The sequence below is a fragment of the Polypterus senegalus genome, chromosome 8 (genome assembly GCF_016835505.1).
Source record: "Polypterus senegalus isolate Bchr_013 chromosome 8, ASM1683550v1, whole genome shotgun sequence".
In the NCBI taxonomy this organism is placed as follows: Eukaryota; Metazoa; Chordata; class Cladistia; order Polypteriformes; family Polypteridae; genus Polypterus; species Polypterus senegalus.
In genome coordinates, this window is record NC_053161.1 from 16,962,464 (window position 1) to 16,976,081 (window position 13,618).

Consider the following 13,618-nt stretch of genomic DNA (forward strand, 5'->3'; position numbering starts at 1 on the left):
GCGGTTCAGAAACAGTTTCATCCCAAGAACTATAAATGCACTCAATCAGTCCATCAAATGCTCCTTGTAGAACTGTTGGTACTTATAAGTACAATTACCTCACTGTAAACTTGCGATACAGTTATAATATTGCACAACCTTAGCTACTTTATAAAGCGCGTATTTACAGACGATGACGATATAATTTCTAAGATGAAATGCAGCAAAATATGTTTATTACATTATACAGATAAAACTTTAACTTCATTTAAATAATCTATATTGTTAATAATTAAACATGTGAGGACACGGTGCCACAGCACTAGTGAGGCGCAGGCGCTCCGTTCATGGATTGTTCCTGCCTCGTGCTGTATTCTTGCTGGAACACTAGAAGGATAGATGGATAGAATAATTAAACACGTGCTACGAAGATATTTCAATGTTCCTTAAAAGTTTTGTAGAATCAGAGATCTAAGCTTACAGATGGCTTAACGTCTATTACAGAGCTGATTGTGTGGCGATTGGGTATTTGGAGAAAGAAAAGTAAGGACAGGAATTGGAGGTTAGTACGTTTGAAAGAGATAGTACTGCTACAATAAAGTATTTCATCAAAGGTCACGCATGACGTGGCCAGCATCTTGCGTGAGACATGAACAATCACTGTGCCACCGTGTTCCCATGTTTAATAACATGCTTTAACTCCTATCATCATGAAAATGATATCACATATACATCTCAGTATTTTAATTATTCAGAGAGCTGTAATATTACAAATGTAATGGATTCTGTGTCCTGTTGGAGGATGAGAAAGCCCGGAAGCACGTAGTGATTCACACACATAGAGCACATAGAAGATCAAATACAAAACAAAGCATTTAACGTGCTACTTTAGTTACGATGGGATTTGAGAAACTAGTAAATTACACAATTTTTAGATGAAGTTTATGATGTTCTACTTTAAAGACAAAATAAACTACGTGATTAAAGTGGAAATTTCAAGATTAAAGATGTCATTTTGTGCTTTTTTCCCACTGTGTGCCTTTGTTTTTTTCTCTGTACCCTAATAAGCTTTCATATGACACTCGACAGTGGGCTACGAATCGCCTTTTCACGGTGACTTTGATATGTGACAACTTCTTTTTTTATTTTGGGCACTGTCTGACTTCATGAACTTGAGCTTTTGAGATTCTCCGACAAGCTATGTCACTCAATCAATTTCCTTTAGTCGTTTATAGCACTGTTTAAACCAACAAATAGCATGTTTTTCCTTGACTCCACTTGGTATTCGCTGAAATTCTTCTATTTTCCCTCTTGCTTTTACCAATGCCTTTTCACAAAACACTGAGCTTAAGAGCTATTTATATTGATTTGCATATTCAAAGAGGCGTAATTCTCAGAGGCGTTGGGGTGGGGTAGCAGGCGCATGCACATGCGTTAATTTTCACTCTGACCGGGATTTATGTAGTGGAAGAACGCGGAAGCTGGCATTCGCACAGCACGGATTTTTTTGTGTGTAAGCACATTTACGCTTTTGTGTTTACGTCATGTTATAGTGCAAATTCTACACATGGCATTATGCATGAGGCCCCAGATGAGGGAATGTTTATAACCATTATTTATTAATGGGTAAATTCCACTGTATTTTTTCTGAACTGAAAATTCAGATAATACTGACATATTTTAATGACTAATAGAATACCGGGTTCATTATATTTATTATTTAATTGTTCTCATTTCACATTGTGGCAAATGTTGACAACATTAAGTAAAAACAAAGCTCATCTGAAAAAAAAATTGTTATTACCTAGTTCAATGTTTTATAAAGTTAATACATTATTTATGTAAGTATATGCATAGTTCTTTCTGGTTGAAAACAAAGGGCAAAACAGGAAGTAGAGTCCTTAATATTTGAATGGATTACTTTTACTTATACTTAATGAAGCTGGAAGCTTTGACTGGTGTGGTCTGTACCAAATAAAATCCCATTAGTTCCAAAGTGTAACTGTAAACAAACATTTTTTAATACATTCAAAAACCATCTGCCCATTTTTCAAAACAATTTTTTTCATTACGGGGAGACTGTGATTTAGAGTGTAACCTGGCAACATCAACTTTAATACACTGCAGGGCAGTCTCACACAGACAACCACACACATACACACATGCTGAGTTGCCACTACACCTAACTTGCACTCATTTGGGATGTGGGAGAAAAATGCACATTGAACATTGGGAGAACATGAATACTTCATTGAGAACAGGGCCAAGAAATAACACAAGGTTCCAAGTTGCATTAATTACAACATTATGCAGTTCTATTCTGGTAACTGACATATTCAACAAATGTTAATAACTAGCAATATTATATTGTTAACCATAAGTAAATAATATTTTTATTTTATAGTGTTGTAGCCTCCTTAGCATTATGTTTACTCCAGTAAAAATGAGCTAAAAACTCATGAGTGAAAAAGAAAAATTGTTATTACATGGAACTGAAACATGTAAATACTAAAATATCAGCATAAATACTGCACAAAAAGTATGTCTAGTGTACACTACTGTACTGATGCAGATAGAGTACACATCCTTTGGGTGATTAGACAATCACCATTGCATAGCCTGATTTAATCAGGACTGTAGAAGTGCGTTTATTTCTGTACTTTTCTCAAGGTAGCCCATCAAAGGGTAGAATGTTGTGTTCCTGACCTGCACAATCTGTGCACCCTTTGTGTTATTGTAAGCTACCACAGCATAAGGCTTAGTAACTTAATCATTTCTCCTGGGACGAGCAATGTGAAAAGTGCTTAGGGGGCTAACGTCTTGCTTGTTCTTACACTCAATGGCAATTACTTTGCCTTATTGTCATGTAGCAACTGTCACGTGCTGTACTGCTAATGCTTCACGTGACTGAATTCACCAGACATATCATGGTGGTTTGGTCGTACAGTGCCGTATCATTTATCAACTTCACTTTCAATGCCAAAAACCGATGACCAATTCACATTGTCATCACTATAGTTCAATTCAAGCAATTGTTCAACTTCAGTTTATCCTAAAGCTATCTTTACGTTTTTTTGCTTTGCAGTTGTGTTTTTAGTTAGAGGCTCTGCCCTACTCATGAATATTGATGAGTTAGCTTTGAGTGACCCATATACAGGTACTAGGCCTGTTTTTATTTACAGTATATATTACTTTAACCTCTCAAAACTTTCTAATGGTACAAGATTACAGATCAAAGCATTATATTCAAATCTGATTGAAAAAGCTATCATTTTACAGGATGGCCTACAGGGTGAAATTACATTTATACTCAAAACTAGCAAAATACTCACGCTTCGCAGCGGAGAAGTAGTGTGTAAAAGAAGTTATGAAAAAGAAAAGGAAACATTTTAAAAATAACGTAACATGATTGTCAATGTAATTGTTTTGTCACTGTTATGAGGGTTGCTGTCATCAAGGATTTGATTATCATTATTTCTTTCAATCAGGTTTGTTTTTGGACAACGTGTTGTGTTCAAGTTACATTCCGTGTTTGTCAACCGTTGTAAAGATAACAGGTTTCATTCATTGAAGTGTTCACTACGCAAATCGCTACTCGTGGATCTAAGATGTTTAACAGGCATTCCTGGTACAAAGTATTAACTTGTGGATTTGCCTGTGAATATTTAGCGACAGCATCTCTATGAACTTGTGGACTTGCCTGCAAGTATTTAGTGACAACGTCTCTATGAACTTGTGGATTTGCCTGCAAGTATTTAGCGGCAGCGTCTCTATTAAGTTGTGGATTTGCCTGCGAGTATTTAGCGGCAGTGTCACGAAGTTGTTTCCGTCTAGCTGCATCAGAAAATGTACCCCAACATCTGTCACGCCTCCTTTTAACTGTTTTCTCACAGCTTGGATTGCTGCTTTCATAATCGTTTCATGGTTTGTTTCAATTACGTTAGTATTTGCAGGACTTGTGTTGAAGTGACATTCAGCATCTGTCAAGCATACAACCGGTTTCATCGATAACTTCGCATCCAGCTTTTGAGAGTTGAAACATTCATAAACATCAAAGTGTCCACTACTCAAATCGTCACCTGTGAATCTAAGATGTTTAAGAGGCATTGGCAGTTCTCCAAAGGTGTAAAATATTTGGCCATTTCGGTACACTTGAAAGCGATAACCGAACAATTCAGCGGCAGCCATCAACTCACATGCAGAAGCATAGGTGAAGGGCTTAAGCATTTCACTCTTCTAGTGCTCCTGTGTAGTATAATTATCTCCTGTACTGTCATCAGTCCACACCTTGAACCTGTCCCAGTCATTCAATACATAAGACGCAATGTTCCTGATATTGAGCCTGATATGGCCGTGCAATATGTAACACAGAGAATGTAAAAGGGAGGCAGCATCTCCGGGCATGGAAACCACTCGGTAAGTGACAGTTCTTTGATCGATGGTGATCACTTCGATAGACATGTTAATGGGGGTACGGTTGGAACGGTAAAAGAAATGGGTACCTGAACAATGTAAACTAAGTTTAAAATGCCTACACAATAACTATAAGCGTAATAAACAAACAATAAAACAGCGTGGATTAAATAAAAACGCTGCAGTTATCAGCACAATAAAACAGCGGAGAAGCCATGGATTAAATAAAAAGGCTGCAGTTATCAGCAGGGAGACATGAATACCGTTGCGAAGCAAGGAAGGGAATGAAGAGACCGGAGCAACGGATGGCTTCATATGGGCAGGTAACCAATTACGTGGGAGGTGTGGGGATGGGGAACGCAATATAGGCAGGCAGCCAACTATGTGGGAGGCGTGGGGATGGGGGACGCAACTCCGCCTCACACGGTGACCGAGCTGCAGGCTATGGACATATATATGTATGTAAGTAGGATTCAGTTATGACCGTTACACGCAGAATTTCGAAATTAAACCTGCTTAAACTTTGTAAGTAACCTGTAAGGAATGAGCCTGCCAAATTTCAGCCTTCTACCTACATGGGAAGTGGAGAATTAGTGATGAGTGAGTCAGTGAGGGCTTTGCCTTTTATTAGTACAGATTCCCATAATTCAACTTATTACCAGTTTGACATCCATCCATTATTCAACCCGCTATATCCTAACTACAGTGTCAAGGGGGTCTGCTGGAACCAATCCCAGCCAATACAGGGCACAAGGCAGGAAACAAACCCTGGGCAGGGCACCAGCCCACCACAGGGCACGCACACACATCAAGCACACACTAAGGTCAATTTAGAATCACCAATCCACCTAACCTGCATGTCTATGGACTGTGGAAAGAAACCCACGCAGACACGGGGAGAACATGCAAACTCCACCGTGCCGTCCACCAGTTTGACAGTTTCCCGTAAAACTGTATTTTCCAATGGCCATCAATAAAAAACAGGGTCAGCAACTAGGAAAAATAGTAACTGATCTTTAAAAGAAATGTTTTACTTAATGAGAATTGATTGTAGCCTGTTCAAGCATAAGCAGCACCACTGAACTAATATTTTGTTTCCTCCAGCGATAAAACAAACATAACTATTGTAATAACTTAAGAAGAGCAATGTGTATGCAATGGCTACTTACTGTGTAAAGTTCATTGAGAACCTTCATCAAATCTTCTTGTAACTGGAAAGCAATTTCTTTGCTCTAAAAAAGAAAAACAAATACATTAATAAAAATACAAGACTGCACAACAGAAATTATTCAACATGTCATGTTGTTTTCAGTTTGTATGTATAATTTATGGTCTTGAGTAATATTTTTGGTCACCCCCATGTAAATCAATAAAGCTGACAATGAAATCACATTCTACAGAATAGCACTAACAGCTAGCATTATCACAACATACATTTTATTTCAATATTACAAAAGAAAGACATGAACCAAAGAATGCAATGCACTGAGTATGACAGATAGAAGAATAATGTCAATAGGAGAGTGTTTCAAAATAAAGAAATTAATATGGTATGATACAGCAAAGTATTACATAATTTCTATTTTGTGACAAACATAACACAAAAACTCTTAAAATATGTCACCCCTACTTAACTTGGAAGTAGACCATTTTCAACCTTTATTTAGGGCAAATGTTGAAGATTTTTCATAAAAGTACTGTTCATTTAATGCTACTGGGGTCCCCAATTAAAACTCTACCAGGTGTTTACCTCCAGGTCCATCCAGGAATTATTTCTGTAATTAGGCATTCCTCTCTAAGGACTGTGGACATTAAGCTATAGTGCCTTTTTGCTAGCTCCTATTAAAGTATATACTGGTATGTCATTTCCAGCAGTGCACCTAATGCCCCTTTTAGCTTTGGGTGTGTAGCATGAATTAGGCAGCTGAGCAAACCTGACCAGTGGACTGTTTACTTACTCTAATTGTTTGGGTACTGAATACAAACAAATTTTGCTTTGGATAGCTGTTTTCTCAGTTATAATCCTGATAAAACTGTTTCTCAGCAAAATGTAACATATACTGAAAAGCATAAAATCACACAAAGTTTAAATCTTTCTTAAGTTGCTCATCTGTTTCTTAATGTTCATCTTCTGTTCTCTGAGGTTATGTTTAGCTTAATTTCTCAGGGAAAATAAGCATGTCAATATTTTCTTCTTATAAAGACTATTATATGATTAAGAAGAAGTGTCGTAACACTCTACAACTTCAGATATTTTCCTCTTTCTCTAACTATACTGGATAAAATGTATTGTTTTGACTTCTATCAGATATATAGAGATAAGTCCTGTGATTAAAATATGTATTTTTATACATCCTCTGGTAATGTAGCTATAATTATATCAGGCACTAACATTAAGTCAGGCTAAGTACATAAGCATTAACTAACAAGGCAAGAAGAGGGATCTGAAAATCTTATTGCAAAGGGATACAGGTGGAAACACATATTACCTAATGATGATTTCAGATTCCCCACCCCACTTACAACAATCAAAGCTAGGCTTTTTGGAGGTTTGCCTTTACGTGAAATCTTGGTTTTCTGTTAGCTGATGTATATTTATAAACAATCTGACATCTTCTTTGTGTAACATCCAGAGTGCAAACGGCATATGATACCACTGGAAAATTTACTCATGTACTTATTAATTAGCTACCATTATAGCTCACAAAGAAACAAAAAAATGATTCAATACTAATTTCTCATGCCATAATTTTATTCTGGGCGGCACGGTGGTGCAGTAGGTAACACTGATGCCTCGCAGTTAGGAGACCCGGGTTCGCTTACCAGGTGCTTCCTGCGTGGAGTTTGCATATTCTTCCCATGTCTGCGTGGGTTTCCTCCCACAAAAGACATGCAGGTTAGGTGCATTGGTTATCCTCAATTGTTCCTAGTGTGTGGTTGGTGTGTGTGTGCTTGCCCTGCGGTGGGCTGGCACCCTGCCTGGGGTTTGTTTCCTGTTTTGCACCCTGTGTTGGCTAGGATTGGCTCCAGCAGACCCCCGTGACCATGTAGTTAGGATATAGCGGGTTAGATGGATGGATGGATGGATAATTTTGTTCTAACTTTGATGATGCATTAGTATAATCAGTTCAACAACCGCTTCACCCCTAAATTGGGGTAACTCATATGATTTCCATTTTGTTTTTATTTCATGCTGCACTTTTCTAAACTGTATAACTAACTGATATCCCTCTCGTGTACTTTTTTGCCTTGCACCTGCTGCAGCATCTTTGAAACTTCTATCTTTTTCCTTTTGGGTTCATAGGCAGCAGAAGGGCATCTTCATATTATGTTTTTCCAAATACAAATCCACACCATAAAATCATTTGTTTTAAATTAGCAGATACTATTGCTGTATAAAAGAGAAAAACAGACTATACTCCATCTTATATAGCACAAATAGGGTATTGTAGCTCAAAGTTTTTACAGGAACTTTAAGAAAAATTACAATTACGATGAAAACAGATAAAAGTATTATTTAGCACAAGTACATTAATGAGTGTTCTTTGGGCACTTTGTAACATAAAAATAAAGATAATTGGTGTTCCAACTTTTTATTCCTGTGTGTCATGTTCAAAGCTATTCAATTTGAAAGAGTATTTATGTTGTGGTACCTTGTTTTTAGATACAGTAAATTCATATGTATATAATAATGGTAGAACAATCTATATTACAGCACTTTCATCAACCTGATGTTTTTCAAGAACATTATACAATGGAAAAAACAATAATAGACATTAGTCAAGGAAGGGGTCAGACTCTAAGGCAAAAGCTGTCATTATTAAGAAATTCTTTTAGTTTACTGTGTTGCTTATTCTGAATTACTATCACATTTCAACATACTGGAAGATAAATCATTGTAATACTAGTAGGACCCGTGCGCTTTGCTGCACATAGAAATGTATTAAATACAGTTTTAATGATAAATGAATGTTACTATATTAAATTTCTCAAAATATTTAAACTAATCCCTTTTAAATACCATATTTTTAGATTGTCCTGTCAGAGCCAAAATGTATAAATTGTCCCTCTGACTGACTCTTGAACATGCCACATAACTGGCCGTGCAAAAACCAAGACTTGCGCAAATCAATACCAGCAACTGATAGGATTTATCCTTGATCTTTGTTTATAGTTAAAGCAAAGCATACTCTTATAGGGAATTGCAGTCTTTCAAAATCAGGCATCAGGCATAGCTACTGGGGATCATTGGAATCAGAGGAATAAATACTTTTTCACATTTTGCACACCCAGTTATTATTATTGAGGCCTCTATAATATTGGATTACAATGCAGTCACTCTCAAACAGGTACAGTTACATAGTTTTAAGCATCTACATTTCATAAAAACACTATTGGTGTACATACTTTAAGGAACAGTTTATTAGGAGCCATTCTGGGAGGATTAAGGGAATTTAAAAAATCAATAGGATAATAAACTGCTTCTTCATGATCTAAAACAGAATCAATAGAAAAATAAGTTTTTATATCACCATGTAGCTTGTCAAGCAGATAATTATTTATTTAATTAGCGGTAATAAGGCGATAGTCCGGCTCTTTCTCTGTGTGTGGCATTGCCAGGGACTGGCATTGATGTTATCTAGAACAGCACAAAAAGCTCTCAAGAGATGGGAAGCACATGGCATAAGAATTCTTACAGCCTCCTTTTGAATCAAGCACAAGAAAAACTACATGAACATAACCCAGTGCTACGTCCATACTAACAATAATGAGGAAACTGCTAAGGAGGATTTTCATAATCGACTGCAAACAGTGGTGATGGAATGCCCAGAGAGAGACGTCAACATTATTATGAGGAATTTCAACACTAAGTTTTGAATTGATAATATGGGATAGGAAGACATAATGGGGAGACACGGGCTGAGAGATATTAACGAAAATGATGAGAGATTACAGATTGGTATGCGTCAAATTGCCTGGTCATTGGTGGAAGCATTTTCACAGGAAAATTCACAAGGCAACCTGGGTATCACCAGATCACGCAACAGAAAATCAGATAGACCACATCTGCATAAACAAGAAATTTAGAAGATCTTTACTGGATGTGCGATTGTGAAGAGGAGCAGATATGGCAACAGACCATCACCTCCCTCTAGGGACATTTCAACTGAAACTGAAAAAGAACTGGATGGCAGCATTAACAGCACAACACAAGTACAACGTTGGATTTCTTAACGCTAGAATCCCTGAAGCTTACAGAAAAACTCACAATCCAGGGCCACCCTGAATTCCTTCATACCACTTCAGTACCGTCTTTTGTTTTGCAAATGTGTCGATCAGCACAAGCAGCAAGCAGTCTGCTATCCCATCCCCCACCACCACAGCTCAACTCAGGCAAAACGTTCTCCCAGCTCAAAGCTCTTTATCTGGGTGTGAGGGGCCTGGAATTAAATGGGGTCAATAATATATCGTTATGTGGAACACATGCATTTCATTTGTGTTCCATGTCTACAATGATCTGTGTAAATGCAGGATGACAGGAAATGCAATTTGACATGTAGCGTATAATGTGTGAAAACTGAAGTCCAAATATCAAATAAACACTAATGGTACACGTATAACAAAACAAGTGCGTTTTTGTTCAATAATATAACTGAAGAAAAAGAAATCAGGTTAGGGTACAATACTGACACAAACACTTGGGGAGGTGCAGCAGTAAGAACTGCTGACTTATAATCAAGAGGTTGCTGGTTCAATTGCTGGCGCTACCTAGAATTACCGTTTTATTCTCTCAGTCACGTTCAAGCTCCCCTCGATCTGACACTGCTGTTTTCAAATGAAGACATGCTATAACAGAGGTGAACTCAGATAAGGATGCAGGTTCTACATCAGAGAAAAAGAACAGAAGCCTTCCCCGCAAGAACATCCACTCACACATAAGAACAACGTAGCTGCACCAGGCGTAAAGGCGAAAGATGGCACCATTTGGATGCAACAAGAGGTAAATCTGACAAACACATGTCCTTCAACAAAACAGCAGGGCATACCAAGCTCATCAAGATATTGTTCAAAGTTCTGTTTGTGACTATATTTTGTGATGGTCTTCATATTAAAAACATTTATATGTTACTTATATAAAAGCCATATTGAATGTTGTTTACCTATATTTAGTTACTTATCTTCCAACAGCGTAAAGTCAAAGTAGACTGCAGAGCTTCCTGTGTTGTACAGGAAGATGGAACAGAAGAGAATCTTGTGACCAAGTAGAATAAAATAAAATTGACAGTAATATCAGCATGCCAGGAAGTACTGGGTATCAAGAAACGGCAACAAAAGGAATAGAACTAAATTGACAGCATACACGGTCCAGGGAAGGAAAGAAAAGAAAGCAGCAGTGAACAACAGCCAAACAAAAATAGAGAAGGCAAAGGCTCAATCTGAATATGCAGAAGCAAACAGAGAAGTGAAGAAGAGCATCAGGGCTGATAAGCAGAAGTACATGGAGAGTCTGACAACAAAAGCAGACCAAGCAGCAAAAAAAGGCAAACTGAAAGAACTCTATGACATCACTAAGAAATTGTCTGGAAGGTACAAGTCTGAAAGACCAGTCAAAGACAAAGAGGGAAAATCAATAACTGGAGACGAGCAACAACGAAAGAGGTGGATGGAGCATTTTGAGGAACGTTTGAATAGACCAGCAACACTAAATCTTCCCGAAGTTGATGAAGCTGATATGGATCTGCCTATAAATTGCAATAAACCAACATGGGAAGAAATTAGGTAAGCAATCAAACAGCTAAGAAATGGAAAACCAGCTGGAACAGATGACATCCCTGCAGGGGCACTAAAGGCAGATATATTAACCACATTAGATATGTTATTTCCTTTCTTTGAGACAATCTAGGAAGATAAGCAAATTCCACAAGACTGGAAAGAAGGATACATCATTAAAATTACAAAGAAAGGCGACTTCAGCAACTGTGCAAACTACAGAGGCATTTCACTACTATCAGTACCGGAGAAAATCTTCAATAGAATCATCTTAAATAGAATGAAATATCAAGCTGATGCCAAACTGCATGATGTGAAAGCAGGCTTCCGTAAGGAAAGGTCTTGGTCTATAACCAGATCACAACATTATGTATTATTGTTGAGCAGTCTGTGGAATGGAATTCTTATTCTTAGGCCTTCTAAAAGGCCTTTGATAGTGTACAAAGAGAAACTCTTTGGAAACTCCTCAGGCATTACGGAATACCAGTTAAGATTGTTAATATTATTAGAAATGCATATGAGGGACTCACCTGTGGGCAGCCTATGGAGGCTTTCAAGATGTGAACTGGGGTAAGGCAAGGTAGCCTGCTGTCACCATTTCTCTTCCTGCTGGCAATGGATTGGATTATGAGGACATCCACAGCTTAAAGGCAAACAGGAATCCAGTGGACACCCTGGATGCAACTGGAAGATTTGGATTACGCTGATGATCTGGCACTACTATCGCACACACAGCAGCAGATGCAGGTGAAAACTAACCAGGTAGCAGTTACCTCAGCACATGTAGGGCTCAATACAATCATGAGAAACACCAAGATCCTGAAGATCAATAGAAGCAACCTGAACCAGGCAATGCTAGAAGGGGAAGCTTTGGAAGAAGTGCAAACATTCACCCATCTGGGAAGTATCACTAACAAAGGTGTGACAGATGCAGATGTAAGAGCAAGAACTGGAAAAGCAAGAACAGCATTTGTGCAGTTAAAGAACATATGGAAATCACAGGTACTCTCAGTCCAAACTAAAGTTAGACTGTTTAATTCAAATGTTAAGGTGGTGCTGCTGTATGGCACAGAGACTTGGAAAATCACGGCAGCTATAGTTAAGAGAGTGCAAGGTTTCATGAATAGCTGCCTAAGGAAGCTGCTATGGATTTACTGGCACAAAACAATCAGCAACAGTGACCTCTGGCAGAAGACTAACCAGCTACCTGCAGGAGACAATATGCAGAAAAGTCACTGGGGATGGATAGGCCATACACTCCACAAACCAGCGACCAGCATAACTCGGCAGGCATTACAGTGGAATCCTCAAGGCAAGCGAAAAAGGGGAAGGCCAAGGAACACATCACATAGGGAAATTGATGTGAATATGAAGAAAACAGGTTACAACTGGAGCCAGCTGGAGAGGAAGGCAGAGGACAGAGATGACTGGAGGAACTTTTTGTTGGCAGCCTATGCCTATAACCACAAATAAGTTTTTTATGTAAATTTATAATATCTGGGTAAAGTTTCTTAGCCAGTTCTTCAATGGAGTTGACCAAGTTTCCAATGTTATTTTGAATTTCAATATCTCGATTAGGAGTCTTTTTATTTGCCCTTTGCCTGTTTTCAAAAGCAATAGTGAAAATGCACCAGCTAAACAGTCTCCCTTCAACTGAGCTCTCATATTAATTGTAAGAGTTAATTTGTGAATTCTACTCCATATAAACAATGACTTTATGGATGACCTCACCTAATCCCATGGTACCTCTTTGAATTACTGGAAGAGTTTGCAGAAAATCACAGAACAGTCACTCAACCTATTAAATTCTCATTGTCTCTTACATCTTTTAGCGTTCTGCAGAGCTTCAATTCCCTTTTTGTGAGAGATACGCTCATCCTAAATAATAATCACACAATCGTTTAAAAGTTGAGCTAAAGGAATCCCTTTCTTGACATTACATACAGGAACTTTACTGTAAGTTAGGTTTAATGGCAACTTAAAAGCTGAATAAGTGCTCCCACCCCATAAAGTGGCAGCAATGCCAGAGGACACAACAGCTATTGCAATTTTATAATTTGATCTAATTTTAGCCAATCTTAAATTAATTAAAAAGGTTTTACGTATTCCCCAGGTGCATCCAGAAAGAATATTTTTTCTTGATTCTTGTAGGCAATTTCATAGTGCTCTTTTTTCTGATTGTTCACTACACTAATGAAAATAATGTGACTGTTACCCTCTGCCTGAGCATCCAAGCATATGAAAGGTACAAGACTGAATGAGCAACACAACGAAGCGGGCACCCTTATATAATATGGGTGTGGTGGGAGAGTAGCGCTTCGCTTGCCAACCCCATGTGCGGCCCTACACACTTAATCATTTCCCAGATCTACCAATTGTGACGAATCGTGCTATGCTTTTGGATAAACACGAATATCAACTCTGTGATATCTCCGTCTTTCAAAATTATTATCTC

General features: G+C 38.0%; 1 protein-coding gene across 1 annotated transcript in view; it reads right to left on the minus strand.

Annotated features, from left to right (window-relative positions):
- Positions 1–13,618, minus strand: part of srgap1a (SLIT-ROBO Rho GTPase activating protein 1a) — a 250,898-nt gene that overhangs the window by 99,717 nt on the left and 137,563 nt on the right. Inside the window, exon 4 of the mRNA XM_039760840.1 lies at positions 5,562–5,624. Within this exon, the coding sequence (XP_039616774.1) occupies positions 5,562–5,624 (63 nt within the window). The remainder of the gene's footprint in view (positions 1–5,561; positions 5,625–13,618) is intronic.